The sequence below is a fragment of the Peromyscus leucopus genome, chromosome 7, assembly GCF_004664715.2.
Source record: "Peromyscus leucopus breed LL Stock chromosome 7, UCI_PerLeu_2.1, whole genome shotgun sequence".
NCBI lineage: Eukaryota > Metazoa > Chordata > Mammalia > Rodentia > Cricetidae > Peromyscus > Peromyscus leucopus.
This window is the reverse complement of record NC_051069.1, coordinates 75414307-75435566: the sequence shown is the minus strand read 5'-3', so window position 1 is coordinate 75435566 and position 21260 is coordinate 75414307. Positions and strand designations below refer to the sequence as shown.

The 21260-nt window shown below is 40.2% G+C and overlaps 1 protein-coding gene across 1 annotated transcript in view; it reads left to right on the top strand.

Annotated features, from left to right (window-relative positions):
- Nucleotides 1–21260, top strand: part of Ube3d (ubiquitin protein ligase E3D) — a 150620-nt gene that overhangs the window by 22511 nt on the left and 106849 nt on the right. The window contains exons 4-8 of the mRNA XM_028875500.2: nucleotides 2089–2257; nucleotides 8423–8492; nucleotides 14302–14371; nucleotides 16854–16962; nucleotides 19708–19871. Of these exons, the coding sequence (XP_028731333.1) occupies nucleotides 2089–2257; nucleotides 8423–8492; nucleotides 14302–14371; nucleotides 16854–16962; nucleotides 19708–19871 (582 nt within the window). The remainder of the gene's footprint in view (nucleotides 1–2088; nucleotides 2258–8422; nucleotides 8493–14301; nucleotides 14372–16853; nucleotides 16963–19707; nucleotides 19872–21260) is intronic.

Here is a 21260-nt window from a genome sequence, read left to right as displayed (position 1 = left end):
TCTTAGCAAACTCTCAGAAATGGTGGCTGAAAGAATCCTCTGTCAGTCCCCTCCTATCTCAGCAGTCAGAATGATGCTAGTGGTGCCCTGTTTGACTCAGCATTTCTATTCCTAGCTCTGTCCTGTAGAGCTAGAAATTAAATGACTACCCTCTTCCAATCTGTCATTGCCCTTTTATGATACTCATAGTTGATTGGGAGAATCTAAGAAAAATGGCTAACACGGTAGGAGGGATCATTCAATAATAATTAAAAAAATCTGTTTAATGGAAATGACACAATCGTGTCTTAAATATTTTAACTCCAATCTTCTAAATACATACGATTTTATTTGTATTTTACTAGTAAGAGACACAGTAGATGTCACCTCAAGGAAAAGATCCATGTTAGCATCACCAGGAGTAAGCTAAGCTGATGTAGAGTGCTGTGACATGATGTAATGAGAAGGGTCCCTCTTCTCTGGAATACTTTCCCCAGCCTGTGGACCAGACTAATCTCGAGACAGCATCAGAGAAGCTCTGAATAAGAGGTGTGTTATAGACTGCTGAGAAATACACACTTAGGAACTGCCACAGACCACAGGAGACCTAGATTACATGATGACTAAATGCAGTATGTGCCATGTATTGTTGTACCCGGGAACTAAAATGACAAAAACAAAAACAAACCAAAAGGACTTTGAAGAAAAAAACTGGTGAAATCCAGATAAAGCCTGAGGCTTTGACAAACCAACTGTGGATACCCAAGATGTTAATTGGAGAAAATGGAGGAAGTGCATATGGAAACTATCCATGGATTGTATATGATCTCTGCAATGCTTTTGTAAATCAAAAATTTTTCAAAAATAGTTTTATTAAAATAGAGAAGTGGGGGAAATCACAGAAGAAAGTGTTATTTACTTAATATAGACAAACCAAATTAAAACAGAAAATAACTCTTATTTATAACAATCGCTAGTAAAAGAATATATTTTTGTAAATTAGTAAGAATATGTTGTTATAGCCGGGCGGTGGTGGCACACGCCTTTAATCCCAGCACTCGGGAGGCAGAGCCAGGCGGATCTCTGTGAGTTCGAGGCCAGCCTGGGCTACCAAGTGAGTTCCAGGAAAAGGCGCAAAGCTACACAAAGAAACCCTGTCTCAAAAAACCCTGTCTCAAAAAACCAAAAAAAAAGAATATGTTGTTATCTTAAAAAGTAGTTATTGATCACCCGCCCCAGAAGAAATGTAGTGACCAATAAATGTAAAAATCAGTCCTATCTCACGAGTAATTTAAGAGTTGCTAATTAAAGCAGCATTAAATATGCCTTTAACCCGTTCCTTGGTTGAAGTTAGAAAAAAGACAATGTTTAATTAAGAAGAGGTTAATCCTATGTGGGAAGAATCTCACCTACTTACAAGATGTTTTCCCCCAAGAAATGATCAGATTTCTATATAAATCTTCCAACAGGAATATTCATCTCAGGGTTATTGATTAAGAACTCAAAACTAAATACCCGGCAGTGAGGGAGTGAACCAGAAAGTTTTGACATCCCACAGACTGTTGTGGAGTCACTGGGAATCAGGACCTGAGTGAAGAAATGGAAACAAAGTTCTGTCTGTCTTCTCAGGGCGAGGCCTTGCATGCATGTCCATGCATGCATACATGCAGTGCCTGTGTCTTCTCAGGGCACAGGCCTCCCATGCATGCATGCATGGAGTGTCTTTCTGTGTCTTTTTAGGGCACAGGCCTCCCATGTGTGCATGCATGCAATGTCTGTCTGTGTCTTCTCAGGGCACAGGCCTCCCATGTGTGCACACTGTGTCCAGGGAAAGGATGGCAATGAAAACTCTGTCATGCTAGAGTAGCTGATTTGTGGACAGTGAGCAAAGGGAGACTTCTGCCTTCTTTATGCTGCTTTGCAGTTTGTAAAACGTTGTCTATATATTACTTTCATAATACGAGCATATATTACTTTCATAATTGGGAGTAAATTGACACTGCAGGCATGTGGCTAATGAGCTTCTTTCTTCTTTCATGCTGATTTAATTAAAAAAAAACATTGCATTTTGTACATTGAAAAAAAGTGCTGTTTTCCTCTTTCCTCTAGGAAGCTCCTCAGGGTGCTCCCACTGCCTAGTGAGAACTGGAGCGCTCTGGTTGGAGAATGGTGCTGTCACCCTGACCCCTTTGCTAACAAGCCTCTCCATCCACGAGAAAATGACTGTTTTATTGGGGACTCTTTCTTCTTAGTGAATTTGAGAAGTGATTTGGAGCAGGTAAGAGTTGAACTAAAGTCTTAAATTGGTAAAAATATCTTTTCAAAATACATGCTAACTTAGAGGTTGATTTAGATACCAATTTCTCTGCTTTTAACTCAAGGTTTGTTGAAGAGATTGTTCTAAAAGCCCAAATTCTTTTTTTTTTTTTTTTTTTTTTTTAAACTGCTTCTGTTCTCCAGCTCTTTGGATAGAGGAAAGGCCTTAAACTCAAGCAACCACTAGGGTCTGGAGGAACAGGAGACCTACTCATGCATGGATTTGGGAGTGCTACCATTTTGCACACATAATGCCTTGCTTTCGGGGCACATTCTGGAAGCTGTGCATTTTAATCTCAAAAGTGTTAGTCAAAGTGCAGGAGCGTTAGCCCAGGATATCCACATTGCAATTAGACCCAGGTATCTTCGTGAGTTTGCCTACAATCGAGACTTTCACTGATGTTGGAAAAGCAGATGCCATCCCCTCCCCCCCCCCAAAAAAAAAGGAAAAGGAGCCCTGGAATAGGGTTGAGCTGAGCTATAAGCTTGCACTGGTGCTCAGCAGTATGGGGGGGCCACATGCTCTCCCTGTGTAGCTTGCTTCCAGGAGAAGGCAGCTTCCTCTCACCACACACACACACAAAATCTAAGTGGTTTACTTCTCTTTGAGAGGAAATCAACAGGCAAGTGTTGGTATGGTCCTTGTAAGGAGTTTCCCCTGAGATGTCCAGTCCATAGAGATACAGTTGAAAATGTCCTTTGCTGGACGGCCTTTATTTCAATAGTGACTGTTTCTGGCAGGAACGGAAGCATTCCATTTTAAATTTCAGTTAGAACTCATTAAGTTTTTGTAATAAAAGCTGAAGTGTGTGGTGGCTGGGCAGCGGGAGGACACAAGCCAGCTTTGAGAACTATGTGGAAAATGAAGGGAAGGTGTCAGGCACCCAGTTAGCTCTCAGTTCTAGATACTTGGTGCTTCATCTCACCGTAGGAAGAATCCCTTTTTCTGACATGTGAAGCACTTAAGCATTCTATGTTTTTATTAGATGAAGGATGAGAAGTTAATATAGGTTAATGTTCCTAGGGTTAAATTTATATTTTCATCTGAATTTAGATACTTTGTGTCATGTTTTTCATTTTTATAATCATGCCACCTACCTACCAAGTATTGAAGGTGTGAGTAGGAAAACAACGGAGAAAGATTAAAGAAGAAAAACCGAGTTTCCCCTTTTTATAAACTGTGCCAAAATATATTCTCCACTTGTAGAGTCGGCACTTATATTAGGCCCTTTTAAAGAATTCATTGTTCTACTAAACGATAGTCCTGTACTTCGTATATTAAAGGAAGATTCTTGTATTTAGACACTCCAGTTTCCACCATTAGGGAGACTATGGGAAGTGGCTGCCGTGAGAAGCTCCTGTTGACAAGATTGTTTTCAAGTTGGTCTGGATAGGAGTTTCACTTTAATTGCATATTGTAGCAGTTGAAAGAGTGTGCCTGTGACCAAAATAGTAACATAAATTTGGAGCGACTGCTTAAACACTGCTCTCAAGTCTCCGGTGGGAACAAGGCTGCTCTGTGCTATTGAAAACCTATTCCTCATATCACCAGGTCTAGCCATCTAGCAGGGTTTGGAAATGTCACACGGTGGCACAGCATCCTAATGGTATCTCTTGGGAAACATTTTTTTTTTTTGTGTGTGTGTGTGTGTGTGTGAATGCGAGACAATATCAAGGGTCCTTAGAAACTGAAACAACATAGAAAGTGAAATCCCGACCAGAAGGCTAATCCAGCTCGCTGAGCAGTGCTGCCATCTCTCAGATATATTGATTTAATTAGTCCCCAACAATGTCTGTCTTTGAGGTTTGCTCCGTAGAGTTCCCACAGTGTTCGGCAGCTTCATTACGCTACTTGTTTTATTATTTTCTTGAAGCTTAGCTAGAGAAAAATGCCTTGCAAAGCGGAGCTTCTCTTTAAACAGAATTAACATGCTAGAGTATTTTAATTAAAAAGATCGGAGTTTGAAAACAGCACAAACATAGAGCCTCACGAGCTTTCATGCCTCCATGCCTTCTTGGGATTTATAGTATTGTATTTGGGCCTCATTAATGCAGCAATATGTGCTTTCTATTTTCAAAAGTGCTCTGCTGGAGACAGTGTTATGATTCACTTGTCATCTCTGATGTGATTTTTTCGGGCATCCCAACATACTGAATATTTTACATCTTATAATAGGATAATAAAGATAGACCACAATCTTCCATAAGAGTCATAATATGGTTCAAAATTTAGGAAACATAAGCTGGGCATTGGAGTTATTGTGTCTGTTGTCCTAGCTACATCTGCAGAGATGTAGATAGTAGCATGTCTGAGTTCAAGAGTTCAAGTCCAGCCTGAGTGACATAACAAGACCTCATCTTGCAATAACAAAACTTAGAAAGTACAGTCATACTTTGTTTTATTTTTCTAAAAGAAGCAAAATTGAATTTAGCGTGATTACTGCTGGAAAGGTGTGACTGAGATCAACTTTGTTTTTTATTTTTTGGGGTACTGAGTTAATAATGTATGGGTTTGAGGAATTTCTTTTGTGAAATTCATAACATCTACACAATACATTGATCATCTTAATTACCATGCGTGCTTCATCTGACCCCTTTTGATCTTGTTAAAATGATTAAAAACAAATTATAGAATTGTGTCACTTCATCCCTATGTGTTTCCATTTGTGTGTAGGTCGAAAAATAAGGATTAAAAAAGAAACTACAACTGCTGTTATCACACCTAATAAAATCAGGCCATATACAAGTTTCATTAATTTTCTTCCAAGTATTGTTAGTAGGTTTATTTGGATCAAAATCCACATGTTTGGTTGAGATGATCTGCTTTTTATTGATCAGTTTTTTTTTTTAGATGCTGATTGTCCATATCTTATAAGGTTATAATCTTATTTTTAAAGACAAACAAAAGGATGCTTCTCCTATGTTATTGAAAGATGAAATTGTGGTTAGAGAAATGACTCAGTAGTTAGGAGCACTTTTTGCAGATGACCCAAGTTTAGATCCCAGCACCCAAGCCAGGCAGCTTACAACAGTCTGTAACTCCTGTTCCAGGGGATTCAACACCATCTTCTGGCCTCCCTGGGCACCTGCATATATGTGGTGTGTGTTTGTGTGTGTGTGTGTGTGTGTGAGAGAGAGAGAGAGAGAGAGAGAGAGAGAGAGAGAGAGAGAGAGAGAGAGAGAGCGCTTACAACAGTCTGTAACTCCTGCTCCAGGGGATTCAACACCATCTTCTGGCCTCCCTGGGCAACTGCATATATGGGGGGGGGGGTGGTGCGTGCACGCGCACGCATGCTCATGCATGCATATATATAAATTTAAGTAAATAAATTTTTAGAAGGCAAAGTGGCATGGTCTTTGAGACCAATTATAAATGAAATGTGTAAGGGATGTAAGAGAAACTTGACATCCCCCAACACACACACACACACACACACACACACACACACACACACACACCAAAAGCACCATTTTCTGGTCTGAGTAAAAACAAAATCCTTTCAGCTTTGCTGTTCCAGTAAAACCCTTCATTTCAAAATCAGCTTACACAAAATGGCATCCTTTCAAAAACAGCTTTAATACCAATTTGAGGCTGGATGGTTGTTTTTACTATTAGCCTAACCTGGAGATATAGGCCTTCATGACTTCTTTGCAAGCTCTCTCTCTCTCTCTGCTTCCTGGGCATGAACACTTTGGTACTTCCCTTGGTTTGGGGTTCTATTGCTTCAGATGGGATTGACTTTGTCCAGTCACCTACTGTCTTGAGGCTCTGCACCTCTGGTCTGTGTTGTGCCGGGTTTAAGGATGTTAACAGCTGGACATGGTACCACCAGTGGGCCTTGCTTAGGGACTGTGCCTGGTTAGTGCCAGAGCCAGCGTGAGCAGGCTTGAAGATCTCATATTTGGTAGTTTCCTCAACTGAGACTTGTAGAGAAAGATCAGGGGAGCTCTGTAAGTCCCAAAGCTAGAGGAAAATGGGATAGGTTTTCGAGTTATTGAAGTATGAAGACACTCATTTCAGAAGTCCCTGTGAAGAAACAGCCTCTGGGTACTTGCGGGTTTCTACTAATAGTGAATTCAAAGGTGGGTTAACGGTTGAGTCTTAAAGACACCACTAGGAGTTTTACAGGTGCTTTTGACTAACCTTCAACAAAGGTAAGCCATGTATTTTTTATTGTTACATTTTTCTTCATTTTGATTTTATGTGTATGGGTGTTTGCCTGTACATATGTCTGTTTAGACAGTGTGTGCAGGGCACTGTATAGGCCAGAAGAAGGCATCAGATTTCCTGGAATGGGAGTTTTGGATGTTTCTTAGCCACCCTGTCGGTGCTGAGTGCTAAAGCCAGGTCTTTTGGAATAGGAGCCAGTGCTCTGAATCACTGAGACATCTTTCCAGCCCCGAGACATGTGTTTGTTTTTTTAACTTCTTCATGTAACTCGCTTTTGCCTACAGAGCCTAATTGGTCCTGATCAAGTATATACCACATCTATTTGATAATGGATTGCAGCTATGTACAGCTTACTTTATGACTTGGTGGCCAAATAATCCTCTGCTCATGATGGGCAGCTCAGGTCACATGGTAACTTGTTGGCACATTGTCAAATGTTCTGTTTCCACCAAGGCCCAATAGCAGGCCAAAAAGGGCTGTCTCTCGAAGGGAGATCAGTTGTCTGTAGATGATGGTAGAGCCTTTCTCCAAAGTCCCATAGATCTATTCTGTGATTCATCTACTGGGGCCTGCCAAAGGCTCCAAACAGCGTCCTTGTCTGCCACTGCCACTTCAAGTACCACTGGGTCTGCTGGATCACCACATGGTAGAAGAGCCTGCTGGACGTGTTGAAAGTCCTTCTCCTGTTTTAGGCCCTAGTCACAGCTGTCAACTTTTGAGTCATTTAGTATGTGGGCCAGAGTAACATACCAAGTCAGGAACGTGCTGTCTCCAGAATCTAAATGGGCCCACTAAGCCTTTCTTGGTAGTGGGAGGATTTAGGTGCAATAATTTACCTCTTATCTTTGAAGAAATATTTCTGCATGTTCCACACAACTGGACTTCTAGAAATTTCACTAAGGTCACTGAATTTGTATCCATGGAGGCCAGAGGTGGGCATTGGTTTCCCTGAGATGGAAATTACAGATGGTTGTACACTGCTGTATTGGTGCTGGGAATCAAACTGAGGCCATCTGGAAGAACAACCAGTGCTCTTAACCACTGAGCCATCTCTCCAGCCCTCCTCCTATTGTTAAATTAAATATCATTATATTTTAAGTCAAGGTCTCACTGTGTTGCCCAAGGTAGTCTAGAATTTGCTATGTAGCCCAGGCACAACATGAACTTGTAATCTTCCTGCCTCAGCTTCATAAGTGTTAAAGTTATAGGTATATAACACCATACCCAGCTTCCTTTGCCCACTTTTTTTTATAACAACTACATTGTGGTATGTATGTGCATGAGGAACATTATGTAACTTTAATGAGGAATGGCTGTGGGTCTCAAAAAGAACATTGTTTAATGAATATGTGAATGCCAGCATTTAAGCAATATCCTACTGTACTTGGAGTTTTGAAGTCTGAGCATGTTTCGGGAATTTGTTTCACTACCCATCTCTCCAGTTACAGTGCATATCTTAAATGGAAAAAAATAGAATTACATGAACAAGTTGGGTATTTTTAACTTCTGAGTTATGGGTGGCTAGGATTTGTAGGTTGCTTTTACATAAATTGCACTGGCCTCAGAGTTGTCGTATGAGTTAAAGCTCCAGTCCTTCTGTATTCTGTGTCCTCTTGAGTTAGGGTGAGCCACTGACCATTGTCCTTGCCACCCACTGTCTGCTTGTTCTTTAGAAGTATGACAGGTTTCTTGTTCAGATGATTTGGCAATGTTTGGATTATCAAGAAGTGGCTAGGATTATAAAAGTCAATCTGTGTATTATTCTGTCTTTGGACAGGAGGAAAATGATTTCTGTGCATGTGAATTATGCATACAAGCTAAATGTATTCCTAGTATTTACTTGAGGGCAGAGTAGAATGTAAAGTTCAATGTATACCCTGGGGATTATGTTAAAATTATATATTCCTTTTGAGAAAAGTTGAATGACATTTAAATGACATTTTTTCTCTTCTACAGGAACCAAAAGCAAATACCAAAGTCATTTGTAAGCGTTGCAAGGTAATGTTGGGAGAGACCATATCATCAGGTAGGAATTTCATAATGCATGGCTGAAATGGCTGCCCTCTTACTTAAAAACCCAACAGATTTTATAGTCTGTATTTAGGAAAGAGGGATAATTAATTAATCTGATAGACTGCATGGTTAAAAGACTAGAAACCACCTAATGTTTCACCCAATAGGCCAATGAGTCTATACTTTCTGACCTTGCAAGTGCTAGTTAGCATTGAGAAGGCCTGGGTTGTCTTCAGTGTTTCATGTCCTCTTTGTAAAGCATCAGTGTAGAGTTTGTACTTAGGTCCAACTTAAGGAAGGTTGGAGCCTTTTCCTTAACATAATTCTTCTGACTAAAGAGCTAATACCCGGAGATGCTTTTCTTTGCCACTATCTGCCTTGGGGCCCTATTTTGGCATTGGAAGTAGAAGGGGCCTTGTTGAAATACTAGGAAACACATTCTGGGTTTTGTACTTTGTTCCTTATTCTTCCTTTATTTTTATTTTTCATAAAGATTTTTTAAATTTTATTTGATGTACATGAGTATTTTGCCTGCATGCATGCATGTGTACCACATGAGTGCCCAGTGCCTGCGGAAGTCAAAGAAGGCATCTGATTCCCTTGAACTGGAGCCTCATATGGTTGTGAGTCATAGTGTGGGTGCTGGGAACTGAACCTGGGTTATCTGCAAGACCAACAAGTACTCTTAACTACTGAGCCATCTCTCCAGCCTCTCTCTCTCTTTTATAACTCAAAATAAAATGTGTGTGCATATGCATGAAGGAATGTGGAGGTCAGAGGACAGCATCGTTGAGTTGGTTCTCTCAGTCCACCTTTGCACAGTTTCTAGGGGTCAAAACCAGGTTGCCTAACTTGCACAGAAGTGCCCTCACCCACTGAACCGTGGCTTCGTGTCTTACTCTTTTTCTCAGTGGTATTACACTTGGGCAAACTCTGTTTTACTGCTTTAAAACATAATAATGAAAACGTTGGTAATTAAAATGGTGTTTAAAGATACAGTTTAAAATGTCTAGAGAGCAATAACATGCTGTGTTTTCATGGGTAATGAATCATCACTTTTAATATGATTAATTAGGAGATTTAATTTAAGCTATGCACTTAAGGGAAGGCAGATAGTGGTTTTTGTATGTTTGTTTGTTTTAATCATTGGAATCTTATTAGTAGTTTCTTTTTCTGAGTAAGCAGAAAGGAAGCATGCACTGTAAAGATACCAGTGAAGATATTATTCCTCTCCACCTCCTTCCCTGAGCTTGAAAACAAACCCTTTATGTAACATCTAAAAAAAAATTAAGGCTTTCAAAGAGATGTTTCCTTGATGATGTGTGAGAACTACACTTATCTGTGGGTATAAGGACAAATATTTAGAATGTATTTAGGGATTATGCTAGTTTAATACATGGCATTTGTAAATTCTTCTCCAGTAACCATAACTTCACTAGCCCTGGGTAGTTACCTAGGTTTCCAGTACTAGACATGGTAGACATGATGAGTGGGTCCTACGTCCAATTAGAGAGCTGTTGGCTACCACTAAGGTACTGTGCCTTTAGGGTTATCATCAGGCTGGTTGTGGTTCATAGGTGTCATACTGGGTAGGACTGTTTTCCTCCTTTGGGAACTTGCATGTCACAGAGGAAGGCAATTTTTGTAAAACATTCTACTGGCTTTCCATATTTGAGCAGAACCTTTCCCCAAATAGTTATGGGGGTTAAGATAAGCAAGTGCAGTAAATACTCTTCAAGAAGCTGGAATGAGCAATGTAAAACTGAACAAGGCCCTGGCAAGATGTTCTTCAGTGGGCAACCCAAGTCTGACAACCTGGGTTCAACTTCCTGAATATACATGGTGTAGGACAGAATGAAAATGCACGTATTGTCCTCTGACCTTCACACACCTGTGCCTGTGCACATGCGTGCACACATAGACACACAAATAATTGTAAAACTTTTTAAAGACAAATGTAAAACTTTTTTTAAGAAACTGAGCAGAGTTAGGGACCACACTATAGACATACAGTGCCCCTGTTCCACAGTGTAAGTTCAAGCCAGTTAATTGACTATTATATAGATAAACCAAGATCAAAACAAAAATCCTTAGTTGATGCAGTATAGTGCATGCAGTGTCTTGCACTGGTCCAAAAATTATTAGATCTTCAAAGCCGAAGAGTGATTTGTACTCAAGAAAAGTAAGGATTTACAAATAGATGCTGAATAGATGCATAGATTAGGAAGCCAATCTGTTGAAATAACTATAATAAATACATAAAGAATTAAAAGAAAAAAACCTTTGAGTAATTGCAAATATCAAATTCCACAGAAAGAACAAATAGGTGGATTTAGCATTGAAAAGTATAATATCTGAAAAGAGAAAACACTAAATAATCCAAACCACAGATTTGAGAAAATAGAAGATTTTTTTAAAAAGCACTGAATTTTAGATTGATAAAAGTTGCCAATCCAAAGGAAACAGCGGGGGAAATAGCGGAAACAAATCAGCAGACTTGCTGGCTTATGGTCAAGTGTTTCAACACACATGTAAATGCAGTCTCAGAACGGAGAAAAAGAAGAGGTTAGAAAACAAATTTGAAAAAGCCAGTTGAAATCTGAGAGAAATTTGGTGGATGACAATAATTTTTACGAGAAGAATTTAAGTGAACTCCAGGTGGTATAAAGCTGCTGAAAGGCACCCAGGTGGGAGGGATCAAAGAGCAGAGGAAAACCGAACACACACCGGGACTTCATAACACAGCTAAGGAGAGTGTCTCAGAAAATGGCGACCTCCAGTTGTGACATCCAAGTAGAGACACAAAGCGCTGTCAAGATTACCTATCACCCAATAGTACTGCGTCCAGTAAAAATTATTCTTCAAAACTAAAGAGAAAGTAGAACTGTTTCTAGGTAAATAGATAGAAATAAAGTATTATAAGCAGACCTGCTCTTATAATATAACAGAAAATCCCAGTAGGAGTTTTTCAGGCTGAAGTGCAAGATGCCAGGACAGGGTCTGGAAACACACAGGAAGGAATAAAGAGTATAGAAAATGAGAGATATGTGAAGAATTACCACATAAGCAAAGTCAGCACAAAATTCCAGGCACACCTGCCCTGCAAGGTGCCAGTTCTTCGTAATGTTTGCTTTGGAAGGTACAGACAGAAATGAAGACTATGCAGAGCAGAGAACACTGTTTCCACAAAAAACTGAGCGTCTGGGGGCTGTACCCTCCCAGCAAGGTGAGCAAGGCATGCTGGAATGACCATAGACATCAGTGCCAGCCACTGTGGGAACTTAAGCTGTTTAACTCGGCATAGTCTGCCTGGGACCAGAAATGCCTCTAGATGCTGTCAAAGTCAGACATCTTTCCTCCCCTTTGGAAGAAAACCTTCCATTCGAAAACAAATTCTTAAATTTTCAAATATGATCCTGGTTGTTCAATCAAAGCTAACTAGGAACATATGTTAACTAGACCCCCATCCTCAACCCCATCAGCGTTTTCCATGACCAAAATACCTGAGAAGAACTTAAAGGAACAGAATTTATTTTGCCTCTATGGTTTTAGACATCTTAGTCCTTGTCTCTGCTGAGTCTGGGTCTGTAGAGAGACAGAGCATCATCATAGTGGGTTTGTGTGGTAGAGGCTGCTCAGCTCAAAGCCAATAGGGGGGCTTGGAGTTGGAATAAGACACAGACACACACCCGCCTTCCCCCCCCCCCAAGGACTACCCTGCAAAACTACTTCCTCTAGCTAGGCACACCTCCTAGACTCTCCATAACTTCTCAAAACAGTGCCAACAGCTGGACCTCTGGCCTCAAACAGTGAGCCTATAGGGACATTTCGTAATCATCACAACTTTAACAGGAGCTGTCACAGAGAGCTTAGCAGTAGGAACAGACTTCTTATTGGAATTTTACTATCGTCTATAAACTGTAAAACATGCTTGGTATATTTAACAGTGTAAAAGATGTGAAGATGGCTGGACACAAAATGAATGCAACAGTAGGTGTGTTTGGAAAAGCTCCATGATAGAATCTCTACAACTGTACTGCTTTGTAGTTGAAGCTAGCAGTTCAGAGAGCTGTTGATAGCAGTCTAGATACAAGTTAAATCAAGAATTAATGAGCAGAAGAAAGATGAGAGGAATCTTTAACCCTGCACACTGAAGCAAAAAGGTAGTGTGTAAAGTAAAGACGGGGATGTAGAATGAGGCAGTCCACTGTGTGTTTAATTATACCTCTTTGTGAAAAGAGGAAAAGGATGCATCTTAGGCTGTTTTTGAACAAAGAGTTGCTGAGGATTCTAAGAAATGATGAAGCGCAATCTACAGATTCAAGAGGCACAATGAATTCCAATTCGGTGAGGACCAAGTAAGATAAATAAAAAGAAATCTGTATCTTGGTGCATCAAAGTAATGGCTGCAGAATGAAAAGCAAAGAAAAAAAAATCTTAAAAGCAACCAAGGGAAAAAATGACAGATCACCTTCAAAGAAGCAGCGGTAATGGAAATTTGAAGAGAGGCGATGGCATTGTCAGTGGGCACAAAGAAATAACTGTTAACCCCGGGACTTTGTAGCAACTGAAAGTCCCCTCAACAAAGAAACAAACAGAGCAGGGTGATGTACCGCTAGCTGTTTCCTATTAAGAGAAATTCCACCTGTACCCAGATAGAAGAGAGTGACCCCAGAAAGCTCAGAAAAGATTGATGGAGCGGGTGGTTGGATGCGGGTGACAGCAGAGGAGTACCACTGCATGAAGCCAGTGTAGGGACTCTGAAATTAGTAATTACCACCAGCTGGGACCTAGCGGGTCACTGTGTGACATTAAATGTTCAGTTCTACGTGGGATAATAGGACTTCAAAATAGTAAGGCGAAATAGACAGAAATGAAAGAAAACGTACGTTCATGTTTTTAGATACATAATAATGTATAATAATCATTTCATGCTTTTTATTATTTTTCTTTACCTTTTTCTGTGTCTTACATCAAGCAATTGAAATTTTTAAAAAATTTACTTTTTGATATTATAAATTAAAGACAACATTATCTTTAAGAAAACTCCATTTTAAATTACTTCTGGTTTTATTTTGACCTGCTTAAAATTTAAAATATGCATGAAATTCTATTGCCTAAATAACAATTTTCTTCAGCTTTTACAGATTTTAAAATGTCTTCAGTGTCTTTGTGTTTTCATCTTTGTAGTCTGGTACATATTTTACCAGTTTTCTTTAAGATAAATTGGTCAGTACTTGGTTATGATGTTAAACTATACATACATACAGTTTTAAGGCTTTTGCCAGGAGACCCCTTAGCAGTCTATCATTTGCAGATCTGGTAGTGATATGTGAAGAAACCTGTCTATTTCTTGTAAGCATTTACCCTACTACACTTGCCCTCCAAAAATAAATTTTCATTTTGTCCTGCCTTTCCTTTGTTACTGATGAGATTAAACTTTTAAATGGATTTTTAAACAATCCAAGATGGTTATATTTATATTAATGTTCATCAAATGTCTATTGTTTGTATAATTAACAAAATAAACAGGAAGTCAGATTTGGTGAGGACTATGCGTGGATCCAGTCAGTGAGATTCCAGGTAGATAATGATGTCACGGTTCCAGCTCTATGCTTTGGAGCACCTAACTAGCTAGCCTTCTTTAGTCACTCTGTGATTTGTAGCTAGTCCACAGAACTGAAGAAACAAAGGTCTTGATTTGGGGCTAAGAATGTTGAATAGTCAGACAAAATAATTTGGGAGGTCATACTTTAGGGCCAGTATGTCTGTGATATCAGTGTATTGAAAAATTTTTTAATTTTCTTCTTCTTTGTTTCCAGAAACAACTAAATTTTACATGACAGAGATAATTATCCAGCCATCCGAGGGAAGTTTTCCTAGCATACCAAGGTATAAATACCAAATCAAGTTATTGTATAATTTGAAATATGGGAAAGGACAGGCACAGTGGACTGAGGATGCAGCTCTTCATAGCTCTTTTGGAAAGGGTTTTTTCTTTTTAAGGTCCCTGTGAGTGGCTATTAGATGAACCAAGCCATACATATACACAACTTGAAGACCTGTTTCTTGCTTATGTGGTGCTATAGACAGATGTGTTTATATAAATATAATTGGAGAAGGCTTTTTTTTTCTTATCTTGTATTCTAAATATCCAGGGTTGTAGGCTTTATAATATTAGTTCTGGTTTTAATATTGACTTTTAAAACTGGAAACAGAGATCAGTTTCACAGGCACCTACTTTTTAAGAAGGTTACCTAGCCTTTAAATATATTGGTGTTTTCTTTTAGTCTTTTTGTTCGCAAGCAAAAGTCACCTATAGTATATTGTGCTTGTTAGTTTTTGCCAACTTGACACACACTAGAGACACCTGGGAAAAGGGAACATCATTTGAGGAATTGCCTCTGTCAGATTAGCCTGTGGGCATGTCTGTGGACCATTTTCTTGACTAATGATTGGTGTGGGAGGGCCCAGCTCACTGGGCAGTTCCCCCGCACCTGGGCAGATGGCCATAGATACTATAAGGAAGCAGGTTGAGCAGGCCATGGGAAACAGGCCAGTAAGCAGCATTTGTCCATGGCCTCTGCTTCAGTTCCTGACTTGAGTTCCTGCCATGGCTTCCCTTAATGTTTGTACTGGTTATGTTTATGTCAACTTAACACAAGCTGTAATCATCAGAGAGGAGGGTGCTTTGATTGAGAAAATGCCTCTATAATGCTGACTGTAGGCAAGCATGTAGGGCATTTTCTTTTTTAGTGATTGATGGAGGAAGACCCAGCCTATTGTGTGGGGGTGGTGCCTTCCCTGAGCTGGTGGTGGTCCTGGGTTCTAAGAAATCAGGCTGACCTAGGTCCTCTGAACGTATGTTACAGTTGTGCAGCTTGGTCTTCTTGTAGGACTCCTAACAATGGGAGCAGGGGCTCTCTGACTCTCTTACCTGTTTTCGGGACCCTTTCCTTCTACTGGGGTACCTCGCCCATCCTTAGTAGGAGAGGAGGTGTCTTTCTGCAATTTGATACACCATGGCTGGTGGATACACATGGGAAGCCTGCCTGTTTCTGAAGGGAAAAAAGAAGTAGATGGGGAAAGGAAAAGGTGGGGATTGGGGGAAGGGACTGGAAGGAGAGGAGGGAGGGGAAAGTGTGATCAGGCTGGGGAGGAATTAATTAATTAATTTTTTTTTAAAAAGCAAGAAAAAGAAATCAGGCTGAGCAAGCCACGGAAAGCAAGTAAGCAGCACCCTCCATGGCTTTTGCATCAGCTCCTGCCTCCCTCCAGGTTCCTGCCCTGTTTGAGTTCCTGTCCTGATGTCTTTGATGATGAACAGGGATGTGGGAGTGTTCACCAAATAAACCCTTTCCTCCAAGTTGCTTTGGGCCGGTGCTTTCTCAGCGCCATAGGAACCCTAAGTAGAACAGTGATGGACCCTGAAGTGGAAGCTGAATAAACCCTTTCCTCACTCAGGTTGTTTTCTGGTCGTGGTGTTTATCACAGCAACAGAAGGCAAATTAGCACATATGTGTTAATTGTTGATATTCAAAAGTTGTGGCATCCTGAATATAAACCTGAATTTTATCCTCTTTCATGTGCCTTGACTCTATGCCTTAGAACTGTCCCTTAAGGCAGTTTAAAGGGAAAAGATTGTCACTGATACCGCCTTTGGGAGAAAATTCCTCACCTTCTTAGTTATTCACTGCCTGCTGTGCTATATGAGTTGTTGGTGGTTTTGAATTCCGCATATGAATTCAAACTCTTATGGTGCATATGAGTGACTTGTCTTGTTGCCCTGACAAAGTAACTAAAAAAACAACTTAGGAAGAGGTTACTTCAGCTCATGGTTCAAGAGCGCAGTGATTTATGGCAGAGAAGTAATGGTGGCAAGACCTTGAGGCAGCTGGGGACACTGCTCAGGAAGCAGAGAGTGACAGATGCTTATGCTCGGCTTGCTTTCTCCTCCTCATTCAGTCCAGGACCTTGGAGCATGGAACCATGCCATCCAAAGTGAAGATGGGTCTCTCCATTTTAATTATTCGAGTAGCTAGTGGATAATCCCTGGTAGACATGGCCAGAGGTTTGTCTCCTAGGTGATTTTACATCTTTGTCAAGTTGTTGGTCAATAGGAACAGTTATGTTTGGGATGGAAAATATGTTAATGATAGCAAGATGAATTTTAAGAAGAATGGAACAAACGCAAATACATTCTAATATTCCAAAGTGCACGTTAGTACAGACTTTATAAAGAAATGGATGGTGGCCGGAAAAGCCCGGCACATGATGTTTAGCCCGGCCTTTAGGTGCCTGTGAATCCTTCTAACTTTGTCTTGTTAGTAAGAATTATGAGAGGCACATGGTGACACTTGCTTTGTTCCAACAGGTCTCAGTTTGTTCAGAGCGTTATTGCCCAGTGCCTGGTGGAACTCTCTTCTGCTAGAAGCACTTTTAGATTCACGATTCAAGGTCAGGATGGCAAAGTGTACATCTTGGTAAGGAAATCTTTCATCCACATTTTATGGCCTTGTAATCTAGGGTCTCAGAAATGTTTTAGCTTCCATCATTCTATTTTCTTACCTCTCAAGTCTGGAAACTAGATGATGACCATAAATTGAACTTTTAATATCAGTTAATCTATAAATGAAGCTTACTTCATTTAATAACACATGACTGGGTACCTCTGTAGCCTGGGTTCTGAGGATACAGACAGAAGGAAAACCCAGTTTTTGTCCTTTAGAAGCTCATACCCCAAAATGATGCTTTTTACTCTTGGTAATGGCTCTTCTGGACAGTGCCACATCACTCTGTATCATTCTCCTCTCTTTGTCACTTTTAGCATTAAAACGTGATACTCTGTTTTTATTGCCACTGACAGCTTGGTATTTGAGAAATAGTAACAAGTTTGGAGAAGAAACTGGCATTGGTGGATCTATAACCTCCATGTGCTGCCGCTGGGGCCAACATCATCCTGCCTCTGTTTAGAGTGATACTGTGCACAAGTAAATTTTGCCTATATGTTTGGAAACCCAAACACACTAGACCGCATTCTTCTCTGCATCTGTTTTCTTCAACTAGTTAACAGTGCATGGCCATTCTTAATTGATGGTTCAGTGATAGAATTCTTGCCTGCCACTCGGAAGGCCTGGCTAGCTCAGGCAGTAGAGCATGAGACTCTTAATCTCAGGGTCTAGGGGGTTGTGCCCCACGTTGGGTGCCAGATAATAGGATACTAGGATAATGGAATTAATACATGAGTCTATTTAATGAGCAAAGGAATTTATTTGGGGGTTAACTCACAACCACAGGAGATTTATCATAGGGTCTGGGAAAGTTGAGCTATGTCCCATGCTGATCTGCCTGGTCCAAGATCTCAGCATCCAGAACCATAAGGTAGCAAAGAGAGAGAGAGCTGAGTATGGGCATCCCAGGTCTTAAAGGTAACCCTCAACAGCAGCCATGCCCCAGGGGCATATACCTCAAGGTTATAGGCAGGTGTAACAGCTACCTGCTACCTAGGGGCGGTGCTTCAGGGCATGGTTCAAACAGCCACTCATTACATCCCTATACAGAGTGCTTCTTATTTGAAAAGGACTTCTCTGGATGTTCAAGGTCTTTAGGAACATCTTTAGGAAACTCACAGAATAATATGTGATAGCTTTGTTATAGTTTGAAATTAGTGTTAGTTGTTTTTTTTTTTTTTTTTTTTTTTTTTTTTTTTTTTTTTTTTGGTATGTGCATGCATGTGAGTGTACTTATGTTTGGAGACCAGGGGTCCATGTACAATGTCTTCCTTTTTTCTTTTTTTTTTCTTTTTCTTTTCTTTTTTTTTTTTTGAGATGATCTGTCGCCAAGCCTGAAGCTCAGCCAGTTCAACTGACATGTCCAGTGAGCCCCGGGATCCACCTGTCTGCCCACTAGTGCAGAGATTACAGCCAGCCACATGCTGCCCGTCCCTGGTTTTCACGTAGGCTCTGGAGATTGAACTTGGGGCCTCATTCTTGCATATCAGGCACTTGATCACATGAACCATGTTCCTCATCCTGGTTTCCTTGTATTGAAAGATTTTCTAGTTGAAGATCATCTCTTAATTTTCTTAACATTGAAATTTTGTTTTTCTTCCTTTGCTATAATACATTTAAAAAAATATATCTGGACAATGGGAAGAACCGAAAGTGCTGTTTCCCCTGCCCTGTCTACTCCCCAAGCCTAGTTATGTCATGCTTTCCAGAGGCAATCATAGCAGTTTGATATGTATGTATAGATAAAACATGCATTTTCTACCCATATACAACTATTTCTGGGAATTCTCACAGATACTTGAGTTTTTAATGAAAAGCGAAACAGTGTTACATTATTAGCTTTTCAGCTTCATGTAACAATGAGGATTATTTCTTGTTGGTAGCAATGTGGGTTGGTCTATTCTTTAATGCCTGGAATTCTACTGTATGGCCACTAAATCCAAAGCACAAGAAAACAGTCATTACATGTGCATTTGTTACTTCTTTAGGAGTGGACCCTCTCACTAAATTCAGCATTAGAAAATGCTTATTTTAAGACCAGATAACTATCACCCTACATAAAAGCTGGATGAATTTATCTCTTCTGTTGTGCCCTACACATCCTGTTGATTAGGCCGGTCTACCCATTCACAGCTGCTGACTATGGAAAGCCTGTGGCTTACAGTTGCCCCTTCTGTGGAGACTTGCCCTTTATGACAGGCTTTGCCTCGCCCTGGAAGTTGTGCGACTGTTGGCGCTTTGCTCTATCTCTGAAGTGTAGTGGAAACACATAAATTTACCTACCTCCCTGTTAGTTACCTGGACATTTTTATTGTTCATCTCATGCCTGCATTCTCTTTCTATTCTTTGCCTGTCATCTCTTACATTGTTGGACCCCTCACTGATGTCTGGGAGCTCCAAATATTTCAGATTAATTATAGCACTGTCATTTATATAGTAAATGTCTTTCCCTAATCAGTTTTTTAAAAACTTGTTATGGCTGCTGGCTGCTGTCTGTCCATGCTCCACTGTTTATATATAAAATACCAAACAAACAAACAAACAACCCACCTACCCTACACACACACACACACACACACACACACACACACACACACACACACACACACACACAATATTATGTTTCCCTGTTACCCTCTGTGGGTTTTTGTAGTGGCGATATACAACATAGAGATGCAGCAATATTCTCCTCTGTGGACTTCTCTTCCCATACTTTAGCTCTGGATTTTAAACTCAGACAGTTTGGTGATCGAACCTCTGAGAAGTTCCGCGTGTGTCAAGAAGTTCCCACTGTTGGAAGATACATCGGAAGCTGACTCCGGCTCTGCCTGGAATGCCATCAAAGTCCTCTACCAGCCCTGCATCAAAAGCAGGAATGAAGAGTAAGTTGCGCTTTTTGTTTTTTTTTTCTCTCCCACGTTGCATTTCAGCTGTGATCGCCATGTTGGCACTAAGAAATCAATGAGTTAAGTGCTCCTTGATGCTGCTAGGAGTCGCAGTGCTAAATATTATGCTTTGCACGTAGACAGAGTTGGTACAAGTAATTCCTACCAATGTGCGAGAACTTGCTTTTTCTGAAAATAATTAGCCTTTTTTGTTTGTTTGTTTGTTTTTTATGATCTCAGCTGTCTGTGCGTATGGCCACTGTGCTAAGGCAAGCTTCAACAACTGTGAGCACTTCCTAAAGCTCTTTGTAGGCTTTCAGGGTACGGCAGTATGTGAGCAATACCCACCTTTGGGTGTGCCTTTGTAACGTGGAAGCAGACAAGAAACAAAGCAACAAAAACAGTAAAAAGACTTCTATGACTTCTGTGCGCCCAGTGCACATCTGAGCCCACCTGAGCATCCAGCTCACCTGAGGCTAAAACAGCTTTGTGAAGTAGGTGCTTTCTTGACCCAAGTGTTAAAGAGCACACTTCTAGGCCGATGAAGTACAGAAAAGTGGAAGCAAGTGAGGGAAACGGTACTTAGGAGGTTGCAGTTCTGTTCTGAAAAGCAAGAGGTTCTTCCGTTAACGCGGTGGTAAGAGGAAACTCGGAGGAAGTGAAGCCATAGGGCATGTCTGGTGAGCAACAGAGCAGGAGACATCAAGTCTTTCAGTTGGACAGTTAGAAGTTTATACTCGTTCTCTGCTCTCTAATGAGTTTGATAAAATGTGTGGTAGGGACAGAAAGATCCCAGTGGTTTTTTCTGGGTAGTAAATAAGACAGTTTTTAAAATTAGCGCTATTTTTTTTTTAAATTATGCAAGCAGCGCAAGCCATAAAAGATTCAAATAAACTGAAAATTTGAATATGTATAAACCACGAAAGTCAGGTTCCTCTCCATGAGTAAAGTGTGTTGCGTATTCAGTTCTTGTTTGTATTCATTTTGCGTGGGCATAATTTGGATGATAGACATATGTCTTTTCACACTTAACATGACTAAAACCCTTTCATTGGAGGGTCTTCGATGTCAGTGCACAATAGCAGATAAACAGATAAATGGTGAATAATTTAACCACTTTTTTCATGCTTAGATATTTGCATTCTTGCTTTTTGCTGTTATAATTAATGTAGAACTAAATACTGTTGCATAGCTGTTTTCTAATTATGTGTACTTTGTTTTAATAAGAGGGGTTTACAGAGGTATAACTGTTGACTTGAGAGGTATGTACATTACAAATTTTTGATGGATAATCTCAAATTGTTTTGTAGAATGACACTGCACACTTGTGCTGTGACCTGGAGTTTCTTCCTTTGCCCATTTCCCTAGTTTTATCAAGACTAACAT